The 12,187-nt window shown below is 43.1% G+C and overlaps 1 protein-coding gene across 1 annotated transcript; it reads right to left on the bottom strand.

The window, feature by feature from the left end:
- Nucleotides 1–1,603: 1,603 nt before the first annotated feature.
- Nucleotides 1,604–11,131, bottom strand: mtnr1al (melatonin receptor type 1A like). The gene is made up of 3 exons (XM_086023707.1): nucleotides 10,646–11,131; nucleotides 3,941–4,059; nucleotides 1,604–2,661 (listed from the first exon to the last, which is right to left on the bottom strand). The coding sequence occupies exons 1-3, from the start codon at nucleotides 10,932–10,934 to the stop codon at nucleotides 2,011–2,013; spliced, it is 1,059 nt and encodes a 352-aa protein (XP_085879833.1). The 5' UTR covers nucleotides 10,935–11,131; the 3' UTR covers nucleotides 1,604–2,010.
- Between the last annotated feature and the right edge of the window lie 1,056 nt (nucleotides 11,132–12,187).

Genomic DNA, 12,187 nt, shown 5'->3' with positions numbered 1-12,187 from the left:
CAAACTAATCTATAGCGAATACCTTTTTGTACCTCTTGAGAGCAGTCATTTTTTAAAGCCGAAAGAAAAAAAATGTGATAGCCCTTGAAGAAGCCGATGGGATCAAATCAATCAGTGGGACACCGACGGGAAGTAACGATGATGTGGATTGATTTTTTTTTTTTTTGTTTAAACAGTTTCTGCATCCTGTTTTTTTTTTTCTGTGTTTTCCCAATGAATAATCTGATTCAACATCTAAATGTTTAGCGATTAAAAGCTGTCTCAATACCTTTGTCCATTTAGTGTCTGTTGCCGCGCTGCTTTTTTGAAACTACAGCAATATCGGAGACTTTCCACTGGAAGCTTTCAAAACCATCAAAAATGTTTACGTGTCAGTCATATGACCATAATAGTTTATGAATATGAATCACTTCCTTTTGCGGGACGTTATGGGTTCTCGATAGTAGAAAGCAACTGCTTTCCTAGTTTCATTGAATGCAACATTGCAAATGCAGGCCGATCCGAAACGTAGGGATTGTTCATTTATCATCATTTACTGTATAGCCAAGTAGCATGGACCACATCAAGCTGAATTTTCTGCTTTCCCAGTTTCCTTGGTAGAACGTTACAAGTGAACGTTACGCTACAAATGTAGCCAATCCGGCCAAAACCTCATAAATCACATTTTGGAGAAAAATATTTACTATCGGTCAGTCCAGACGCGTGGGTGTTATTTTTACAGATTATTGATGAATCTAAAGTGTTGAAAAAAGCTTGCTCTCTTTCACAATGCAATGCTAATGGTTGAACAATCTTGACATTTTTGGGCTCTACTGAAAAGTGACCGTTTTGGAGGTACAGTACAAGATTTTGGCCCAACGCCAGCGATATGCAAATAATATTGTGTTACTGGTGCCACCAATAAGTCTAGTTTATGTAAATTCCTGCTATCCCAGTGTCCTTTAAAGCAGCATTGGTTTACCAAGTTACCAAATTGAGTGCAGCATCCGATAGCAGAACGCCACTATTAGTGAGGTTTGTGGGACGTGTAGTCAATTTCTAAAATATTTCATACAACAAATTTCTAATCTGTTGTCTTCTATAGCTGAGTTGCACAATCTACATCAAGCTGAACTTTCCACTTTCCTAGTTCCCTTCAATGCAGCACAAGTTATGCAAAACGTGACCAGTGAGGCTTGTCTGAAATGTTAGGGAATGTTTAAAGTCCGAAATCACCCCACCCTTAATACTGGATTTTTTATTTTTAAATTTTGTTTTCCCAGTTTAGTTGAATGTGGCATCAGATGTGCAAAAAGTGATGCGGGAAATGTGGTGAATGTCTAAAATATCTTGTTAAACATTAATATCTAGTTTATTGTATTTTTAGCCAAGTAGCTATGTTAAGTTGAATTTTCAAATTGACTGAAAGCACCATTCAGTACGCAGAAAGTGACTAGTGAGGCTTATGGGAAATGCAGTCAACGTTTGAATAAATGTAATTTGTCAACGACTAGGCCAACCAATAACCACTTTAAATGTAAAATTTCCAAATACCCAGTATCCTTGAATGCAGCATCGGACTGCGGAATGGGATTGTTGAGTCAGATTTGCAGAACGCGACTCGTGAGGCTTGAGGGAAATTTAGTGAATGTCTCGATAAGATTTTGTTGAACGTCAATTAGTAGTACAGCCCATAAGCACATTTGTTACATTCTGTTTTCCCAGTATCCTTGAATGTAGCATCAGATAGCAAGAAACCTTAGTAACATTGTGAAACAAAGCCCAATTTTTTTTTTCCTCTCGCAACGGCGGACAGTTTCAAAATGAACCTTGATGATGACGATGATGTCATCGTCCTAAAAAGCACCAACATTTTTTGTTTGGGTTTGGCAGGAAAGATCAATCAGAAAATGTCACAGCTTAATGGTATTAATAATAATATGAGTGACTCCATCTTTGCTGTAGCGTTTCCATCTCAAACGCTTGACGCCTGCTAGCCCAAAGGCCCCCCCGCCGCCCCTCGGCCGCCCCTCAACAGTGGAACTTGAAGACGACCAGCACGATGCGCTTGTACTCCTTCCTGAAGTTGTGGTTGAGCGCGCCGTAAACGACAGCGTTGAGGCAACTGTTGAAGTAGGCCATGAAGTAGCTGGCGGTGAAGAGCCACTCGGGGATGGCGCGGCCCAGCCGGGGGTCCAGCGCCACCGCCAGGCCGATGAGGTTGAGAGGCGCCCAGCACACGGCGAACAGCACAAAGACAACGAACATGGTGAGGAAGTTGCGCAGGTCGTGCGGCTTGAGCTTGGGCCGCGAGTCGGGTTTGACGCGGCGCCGCACGCGGATGACCAGCATCCAGATGCGCAGGTAGCAGTAGCTGACGATGGCGATGGGCAGCACGAAGTGGACCACCACCACGGCGATGGTGTACGCCGAGCTCACCGACTGGGCGAAGGTGCAGGAGTAGACGCGGGGGTCGTACTGCAGCGACTCCACGAACCAGTTGGGTACGATGGCCAGCACGGTCAGCGCCCACACCAGCGCCACGTAGCACACGGTGTTGGCGCCCGAGAAGAGCCGGTCGTAGCGCAGGCTGTGGCAGATGTAGCAGTAGCGGTTGATGGCGATGCCCGTGATGTTGAAGATGGAGCCGATCACGCTCAGGCCCATCAGGAAGCCGCTCACCTGCCGGGGGTAGGTAAGGCCTTCAAATTAGCCTTTCAGACCAGGGGTAGGGCTTCGAACAAGGCTTAGAGGTTTTCATATGAGGGGTTCATTCGTGCCAGGGCTTGGCTTTCAAATTAGGCATTCCGAGTAGGATTTGAAGACAGGGTTGAATTTGGGTTTTTGAGGCACAGCTAAGATTTCAAGCAAGGCCAAAGGGAAAGTCAAGCCAAACATATTTTATGTTTATTCTATGCAAGCCCACTAGTTGAAACAAAGCATTCTGATAAGTATTGCGTTTGTGGAATAAGAGTTAGTCCACACGTTTTTAGCCAAATCTGGGGGCGGCCATTTTGTCACTTCTGTTAACTGAAAATGAGATCACAGTATCTCAGCTGGGTAGTTGTGATGTCATTTTCAGTCGACAGAAATGACAAAATGGCCGACTCCTGGGATGGCTAAAAACAGGTTTATTTTGCTGGGAGTTGACTGACAAATCAGATTTCAGCCTGCTTTATTTCAAATTCTGGGATTACAAATGCAGCGATTATCGCAGTCTCTGCCTATTTGTCTGTATATATTTACAAATATTCATAATAACCATCAACATAATGCTGATGAACTTGCTGTGATTTAGTGCTGGTCTCCCTGGTAAAACTGCAAGACAAGAACAAAAACACAGCAAAACCTTTTTTTTTTTTTTTTGTAATTTGTTACCCTTGAGCCATCAACCGCTACTGCTACATTTGCCTCAGAGATCGGCCGTAATCAGTGTGAAATCAGGGCTTGCTTAATTGAACACAAAGTTGATATATTTGCAGGCAGCCATGACCGGCCGGAAGAAGGTCTTCCGAGTCAAAGCGAGCTCAAGGGAAACAAATTATAGTCATATTTGTGTTCTTGACTTGTGTTAAATAAACACATAATAGAAGCGTTTTGCGTGTTTGTTTTTCGTTGTTCAATTTCCAATTTTTAAATGCAAAACGGGAGATGACTTGTTCCTGTTCAAAGGAAACAGCAAACATTGCCTCCTCGCAGACGGAGGAGGGACGGACCTTTACACACGCGAATATCTGAAACCTGTCTGTGTGAATATTCTGAAACTACGTGACATTTATCTCAAAATGAAATGCGTGTGTATACACACACACACATATTTCATTAACAGAATGTTATGGTATTTCCATTCACTTCAATGGGGAAAAATGATTTGAAATTGAAAAGGCCCCAATTTCTCAGTGAGTCATTTTGTGGGAAGACCTTCTTCTTCTTTGAGTACACTCCTTTTTGTCACTCTTACCTGGCAGTGCAGGTATCCCGCGGTCCAGCCGTCGTGGAAGATGGCCGTCAGCACCAGCGGGTACGGGTAGACGGCCACCAGAAGGTCAGCCAGCGCCAGGCTCACCACAAACGCGTTTCCTAAGGGGAAGACAGGGCTTGCAAATGACATGGTGAACAATGCCAGGCTTTGCAGACAGCGTCATGACTGTTGTCAGAAATTTTGTTCTCCCGACATTGCAGGCTACTGGTGAGCTCGAGACACCGGTCACGTATTACAATCGGCAGCTGTTTAAGGGCGGCTGAAGTAGCGCGCTAGTGCCAAATGATTTCATGGCTTGCTTCCATAGTTCTTCTCGCCGTATTATCCGTGTTGATTATTAGAGTTTATGTTCACGTGCTTATGTTTTTTATTGTCTGTGTATTTTATCTCAGCCACCGTAAGTACACTTACGCAGAGCTGGGCATCGCCTAACCGCCACCGACTTCCTGTCTGCATATCTAAACGACCCACGTGATCCCAGTCCGTCCGAGTCAGTCAAACGACGTCGAGAACGTATGCTTCATGTCACGCGCGGGTGCCACACGAGCAGACACGCCGCTATAAAGCAAAAAAAGAATCAAACAAAAACAACTGACACACGCGCACACACATGCACAGCGTGTCGGTTGACCGGTAGCACGTCACACGCAGGTGCCGCACTCCTGACACGCAGCCAAATAAAGAAAAAAAATAAAACCGTGTTTGTACTTTGCGGTCCCACAGACGCAATGACATGTGGCCCATATTGTTTTGATTTCACCGATCATCACGCTGTGCGTGTCTGTTGTTTTTGTTTGATATTTTCTCTTTGTTTGGCAGCATGTCTGCTCGTGCGGCATCTGCGTGTGACATGAACAATACATTCTCGACGTCGATTGGCTGTCGCTGACAAGGGATGGACTGGGACCACGTAGGTCGTTAAAATATGCAGATGGGAACTCAGAGGCCGTTGCGCCTTTGTCCACCTCCTTTTGTTTTTAGAGTATACACGCATCCCAGTAATCCCTCGACACTTTGCGGTTCGACTTTCGCTGCCTCGGTGCATCGTGGGTTTTCAAAAAGTATTCATCTAAAAAATAAAAATGAAAAATATAGCCATATTGCAGAAAGACGCATTGTTTCAAAGGGATGTTGACTCGGAGGATTTGTACAATAGCCGCGTGATTGGTTCCCGGCGCGTGATCGACCAATGAGAGAGCAGGAGTGGATTTATCCCGTGAGCTGATTGGCTGCGCATCATCATGTTCCACACCGCTCATCCTGTACAGGGTCGCGGGGGGATGCTGGAGCCTGTCCCAGCTGACTATGGGCCAGAGGCGGACTACACCCTGAACTGGTTGGGAAATATGTAAGAAAAATAAATCGGAGTAATAATGGAATAATCGATTCCAAAAAAGACTCGTTTGTGACAGCCTTAATTGTAATGAAATGTGCAGAGACGTGCAGCCGCGAACGAGATAAATCTGCTGTGCGGTTATCGGAAATGAAGCGGAGAAAAAAAAGTGGCGATTGCAATGCCGGCATATTTATTATCATCAGGCCCAAGTGGCGTGGCGGTATGGCTTTCAGTCATGCGGTGGGCGGGAGAATGAAAATGAGGCCGGGACTCTGTCATGAGCACACTGCGCGTCGCCGACGTGACACGCGACAAAGTTACAACACGCTTCCCCGTCCGTCAACGCATGCAGTGTTGCTTAGGGTTGGAAATGAAGTGAGGTCTCATATTAGGGTTTCAATACAGGGTTAGTGCTTCAAATGAGGATTTCAGGACACAGTTGGGGTTTCAAGCAAGGGCTAAGTTTTCAAAGCTTTCAACTCTGGGTTAAGGTTTCAAATTAAGATTTCAAGTCTTGGTTAGGGTTTCAAGTTGGAGCTTTTAGCTTTCAAATTAGGGTTGGACGTCTGACTTCAAGGCCTGGCTGGGGTCAAAGACAATAGTCTTTGAAACTAGGGTTTCAAGCCAGGCTTTTAGCTTTCAAATTAGAGTTGGACGTCTGAGTTCAAGGCCTGGCTGGGGTTTCAAACTACACTGAAAAAAAGGCATGTTGAATTTACTCAACTTTTTCTGTTAGCCTAGGTTCTGGCTCTGAATCCCTTTCTGCCCCTCTATCGTATGGTGTTCCACAGGGTTCTATATTGGGGCCATTGCTGTTCTCTTTTTATTTGCTGCCCATGGGTTCCATCCTTTGAAAACACTTCCTTTCACTGCTATGCGGACGACTGTCAAATCTATATCCCGCTGAGCAAAAAAGACACACTCTCCATTAGACCACTTTTGTCCTGCCTAGAGGACATCAAAGACTGGATGTCACTGAATTTCCTAAATTTCAATGAAAAGAAAACAGAAGTTATGGTGTTCAGTCCCAGTGGCTCATCTACATCCCTGGGCCCCCTGGCTTCATATCTAAAGCCAACAGTCTCAAACCTGGGTTTTAAAATGGACAGTGATCTTAAATTGGACGAGCAAATCTGCGCTGTTGTAAAGTCGAGCTTTTTTCACCTTAGACAGCTGGCTAAGGTAAAGCCCCTTTTTTCTCATCAGCGCTGAGAAACAGTCATCCATGCCTTTGTTACATCTCGGCTAGATTACTGTAATGCACTTCATTTTGGAGTCAGCCATTCCTCCCTCAAACGTCTCCAGTTGGTCAAAAATGCTGCTGCTCACCTACTAACTGGAGCTTGGAAGATGGAGCGTGTAACACCAATTCTGGCCTGTCTTCACTGGCTCTCGGTGCATTTCAGGGTTCAATTTAAGATGCTTCTGTTTGTCTATAAATCATTAAATGGCCTCGCCCCGGCGTACCTCGCCGAGCTCCTCCACTCCTAAGCACCTTCCCGCAGCCTTAGATCTGCGGACCAGACGTTGCTCGAGGTGCCGGGGACCAAGCGGAGCCTCAGAGGGGATCGAGCCTTTTCGACTGCTGGTCCTTCCCTTTGGAATGACCTCCCATTGGATGTTAGGCAAGCTCCCTCTCTGTCCATTTTTGAAACCCGATTGAAGACACATTTCTATTCTCTGGCTTTTGATCAGACCTGAAATTTTCGGCTCTTTTCGGTGTCAGTTGTATATAGTGTTTTATGTTAATTTATTGATCAACACTTGTGTATTATGGCCTTTTTATTGTTTATTATTTTATTATTATTTATTGTTTGTAAAGTGCTTCGTTACAGCTCCAGCTATTATAAAATGCGCTATATAAATAAAATGGTATTTTATTGTATTTTATCTACTTTAAAATCTGGATACAGAAGATTTCATTTCGACGAAATAAAATTGAGTAAATTCAACCATCATCTTTTTCAGTGTAAGGTTTTAAATCAGGGTTAGTGTTTTGAATTAGGATTTCAAAGAAGGGTTAAAGTTTAAAAAAGGGGTTTCAAATTAGGCCTTCAAGACTGTTAAGTTTTCAAATTATGATTTCAAGCCAGCGCAAAAGGTTTAAAATAGGCTTTCTAACCTGTATTTAGGGTTGAAATTAAGAATAAAGCAAGGTTTCAAATTAGGGTTTGAAGTTGAACTCTGAATTTGGAGTTTCAGGACTCAAGTGTTTAAGACTGTAGGTTAAGGTTTCGAGTCTGGATTAGGCTTTCAAATTAGCGTTCAAAGCCAGCATCAAGCAAGGGTTTGGTTTTCCAAATTGGGATTCTGACTCCAGGGATAGTGTGTCAACATGGCAAAAAGCCTTTCATTAATAGTCAACTCTTGTTTAATTACTCCTCCCTGATCCACATGTTCATCTCCCACTGGAAGGAGCAGATGCTTTTCCCGGAATGTTCCTGACAGCCGGCCTACGTCGCCATGCTCTGCACAGCAATCCGCCCTCCTCGCATGCACGCCCTCCAGTTACCTTCCCGCCTCCTCCTTTCCCGCCCGGCTCATGCGTCAGCACTCGTTTCTCTTTCCACTTTCACGGGGTCGGAAGACCGAGGATACCGCCCCGCAACCGGGAGAACACTCTCGGGTCTGAACAATGGCGACTCATTTGCATACAATAGCCCCGTAGGAGGTCTGACAGATGATTCCGGGAGGCGGGTTACGGAATAATGGAGACGGGAGGAGAATAGTCGGGATGGAAAATTGGAAAAAGTAGAACGCTGCCAAGGGTGACAACAAGAGAAGCGTGGAGGAAGGACTGGGGGTGATGAATAACGGGAATAGGATAGAAAAAATTGTCGGGAGATGAATTGAGATGAGAGTGGAGAAGACGGGAGAAAACGTATTTGGCGCTGAGTGGGTTGGTGGGAAGGTCAGTAAAACAATTTACAGTTAGATGACAAAAATTTGGGCTAAAACTAAGTACCATTTTAGTCGAAAGCCTGACTTTTGGTAAGCAGGTAAGAAGGTATTGCTATGAAGGTGGAGATGTGAATGGTTGGTAGGTAGGTTTTTGGCTACTCTAGCATTTGCTCTTTTTCCCCTTGATGCCCAAACTTTTTTTGGCATGTGCTTGTGTGTGAAAGCTTGTTCGTGGCCTTGGTATGCAAGTCAGAAATGGTTGAAGATAAAACACATTTCGGAATCAATACAGTCACAAGTGTTTGACTTTGTGAGAGGAGAGGGCAGAGGAAGAAGCAACATAAAACAGCAGGCACGTATCTAGTAGAATGTGGTCTCAAAGTGCCCACTGTGGTCTCGCTTGGCCAACTTAACATCATCCGCAAGTGGAGATCTGCTCGCTGTTTCTTCTAAATGTACTTTGCATGCCTTGACCTCCCACATGGACTACAGCAGATCAGTTTACGCTTCTGCCATGTTAAGGACTGTGCACCTGTTGTGCACCGATTTTAAAAGGAATGAGAGGAACCGCTTCCGTTGGCTGCAAAGCAAGTCGTCTGTGTTCACGCCCACAACGACGCAAACCACCCGTTTCTAATTGCACTAATCTGCACGCACCTGTGAAAATACCCGCCGATGCGCACAGTTCGACCACATTAGAATGTGCACTAGAATGACAGTAGGCATGAATATAAAGAAAATAACTTGTGAAGTAGCAATGTGATGTTCTCTAATCTTTTTAAGTCACGTTGCCTAGGTAACTCATGTGAACCAATCAATGTGTTGTTCATTTTGACTCGGTGACATCTCATTCATCTTATTTGGTGTCACAGGGAAGATGGAGCTCAACGAGCGCCATCATACATCGTACAAAGCCTCATATCATTTTGTGACACCCTACACCCATCACCTGTCAATCATAGGACAGACATGTGCAGACAAAACCACCACTCACACATTTACAGACACTTCAGAGGAAATAGACATAACTGAAGCACAGAACCCAACCTTCTTATCTACAAATGTGTTCCATCTGAAGTGAAAATTCCAACATTTGCCTTGAATGTATTCAAAGGCGTTGACAGATTTTCTACGCGTGACGGAACTTTCAATGGAGTATAAAACATTTTTTTTCTTTGCATCCTAAACACAATGAGATGAGCTGTTAAATCAAATGATGTGTGCATCATCATTGTCGAATGCTTTTCACACAACTTCACACATTAAAAATGACTAAAAGAATGCACTAAATGACAGCCAAACCAAAACAACAAATGGAAGCATCATTAAAGGTAATGAAAGTAAAAAATGGTAAAGAAACGGTTTGTAGGAATGGCACAAATTGGTTCAAAGTTACTGAAAATAAAGATAATGCAGACACGATTGAAGAAAAATGTTGAAAAATAGTTCAAATAAAAAAATAACACAAGTAGGAAAAAATAAATAAAAAATAAAAATAAAATAATAATAGTAAAATAGTACAAGTAAAAACCAATACTAGACAAAATAATTACATTGAAAAAAAAGAATTGAAAAATAATTCAAATTAAAAAAAGATTTAAACAAAAATAAAAGTGGTAAAATCAATAAAAAGAAAAAATATGGGTACAACCAATAAATGGAATAAAAAGAAGAATACAAGTAAAAAAAAGTTTTAAAAAATATTACTAAAGAGTCATAAAATAAAATGTAAAAATAGAAAAAGTAAAAATGAACGGTATAAAGTAGCAAAAATAAAAAGAATACTACTAAAAGTAGCACAAATTAAATGACATAAACTAAAGTTACTGAAAATAGTAAAAAACAAGACAAAGATGGCAAAAACAAGAATAATACTGATAAAGAGGAACAAAACTACTATAAGTAATAAAAATGCACCTGAAAATATTAAATAAAAAAGAATACTTGTAAAGGTACAACGTATATTAGTAAACATATCAAAAAAAGGCTAATACTAGTAGTAAAAATAGTAAAAAAAAACCAAAACAATAATAGTAAAATAGGTAATCAAGAATACATGTAAAAATGCCAGTAAGAATAGTAATTTTAAAAAATGATAGGAGAAAACTAGTAAATAGTACGAGAAACACTAGTGGAGTAGTAAAAAAAACTAATCGGAACAAATAAGTTAACTTACAAGTAAGTTATTTGTTAGTTACGGTTGTTATTATTTTAAATAACACTAGCCAAATTGAAAAAAACAATACTACAAACAATAAATAAACAATAAAACATGGTAGAAATGAAAGACAACTTTAAAACAGCTGGGTTTGACAAAAAAAAAAGGCTATTTATTTGTAAGTATAGTTAAAAAAAGTAGGAGTAAAAGTTAAAATGAAAGCCACTAGTTAAAATAATGAAGAGTATCCCATAATGTATGTGCAATAAAAGTAGTGTGAGTAGTGTACCAGTCTTCCTGAGTTTCCTGTTCCTGAAGACGGACAGGATGACGAGCAGGTTGCCGATAACGTCCACCACGATGGTGGTGATGAGCACGCTGGCCAGGACTGTCATCGCCCAGGGGAAAGCATGCTGCTGCTGCGGGGCACCGGCCAGCGTGGAGTTGCGCGGCCCCGGCGTGGCCCCCAGCGCGTCCGGGGGCCACGCCGGGGGTTGCTGCTGCTGGGCGGCCATCAGCTGCGGGAGCTGCCGCGGGTCCACCAGCTTCGCCGCCGGGTCTCGCTGCGGCCGCAACATGGCAGAGATATACGTCCCGCGAGCTTTTTACGCGGCGTTTCGGGACATGACAGGTTGAGGCGGCGGCGGGAGTGGTTCGCGCTGGAGGAGTCACACGTTGGAGTCTCGGCATGCGCGGTAGCGGCGGCACACGTGCGCGGCCATGTTGGCGCGCCTCCCCTTTCCCTTAAGCAGGTTGTTCCCGCCAGTGAATGAGCGTGTGCGTGAGTGCATGTGAGTGTGTGTGAATCTTGCGCGCGCCTTTTAGTTTCTCTTTTTCTCTCTCTCTCTCTCTCTCTCTCCATCTCTCGCTCTCTCTCTCTCCCTCCCCCCTTCACTCTCTCTCCTTCACTCTCCCTTTCTCTCTCTCTTTCTTTCTCTTTTTATCTTGTCGCCGCTCTTTTCCCGCCCATTCCACAGCGTTGGTGTAAATGCCACACGTGGTTACAACCCAACAAGTCAACAACTTCTGCTTATTCTTCCTCTTCTTTGATACATTTCTTTTGTTAGTCAAACCCCACAAACAAAAAAAATCCATATGACGTCGCCACTTTGTTGTTGCACGTTAAATTCAACTTCAAGTAACGAAGTACAAATACTTTGTTAAGTACTTGAGTAGTTTTTCCGGTACTTTGTAATCACTGTCACTGAGTATTTATTTTTGAGAATACTTTTTACTTTTATCTGTTACATTTTAGGCTCGCTGGTGGTGTAGTGGTACACGTGCCTGAGTGTGCGGGCAGCGTGGGATCGGATCCCGCTCAGCGACGGTGTCTGTGTGTGCCCTGCGACACAAGACAAGCAGCGGCTTCTTCTCGGGTCGTTAGCGGAAGTGACGTACGAGCTGCCTCGCAAAAGTAGCAGTAACGTACTTTATTTTATTTTTTATTTAGTAACACCGAACATAAAAACACAACAGCCAGGGGGGTGACAAACATAGAGGCAAAGAAATATATGACAAAAATATAAAGCGTGACATCATCAGCAGGCGCGAAGGACCCCATCCCAAAAAAATTCAATGAACATTCTATCAGTCCAGCCCTCAGCTTGTAGCTAAATTTTTTTATGTGGCCCTCCATCCAATTGACTCTGACACCCCTGCTGTACAGGATAAGCGGTGTGGAAGATAACACATATTACATTTTAACACCAGTATCTGTACTTTTTACTCCATACATTCTCAAAACAAGTTGATTACCTTTGTTTTATGTGACGCATGACGATTAAAAAATAAATTAGATCAATGCTCGTAGTTGCGCCAATCATATGAAGAG

The sequence above is a fragment of the Filicampus tigris genome, chromosome 2, assembly GCF_054856515.1.
Source record: "Filicampus tigris isolate MCC_2025a chromosome 2, RoL_Ftig_1.0, whole genome shotgun sequence".
Taxonomy (NCBI): domain Eukaryota; kingdom Metazoa; phylum Chordata; class Actinopteri; order Syngnathiformes; family Syngnathidae; genus Filicampus; species Filicampus tigris.
This window is presented reverse-complemented; position numbering and strand designations above follow the sequence as displayed.

What these genes read in the sequence shown, in the direction of transcription:
- mtnr1al (XM_086023707.1), bottom strand. Translation starts at nt 10,934, where the DNA reads ATGTTGCGGCCGCAGCGAGACCCGGCGGCGAAGCTGGTGGACCCGCGG. An exon ending in CAGGAAACTCAGGAAGACTG is followed by an intron (nt 4,060 to 10,645) that starts GTACACTACTCA and finishes TCTTCCCCTTAG; the next exon opens with GAAACGCGTTTGTGGTGAGC. An exon ending in CGGGATACCTGCACTGCCAG is followed by an intron (nt 2,662 to 3,940) that starts GTAAGAGTGACA and finishes TACCCCCGGCAG; the next exon opens with GTGAGCGGCTTCCTGATGGG.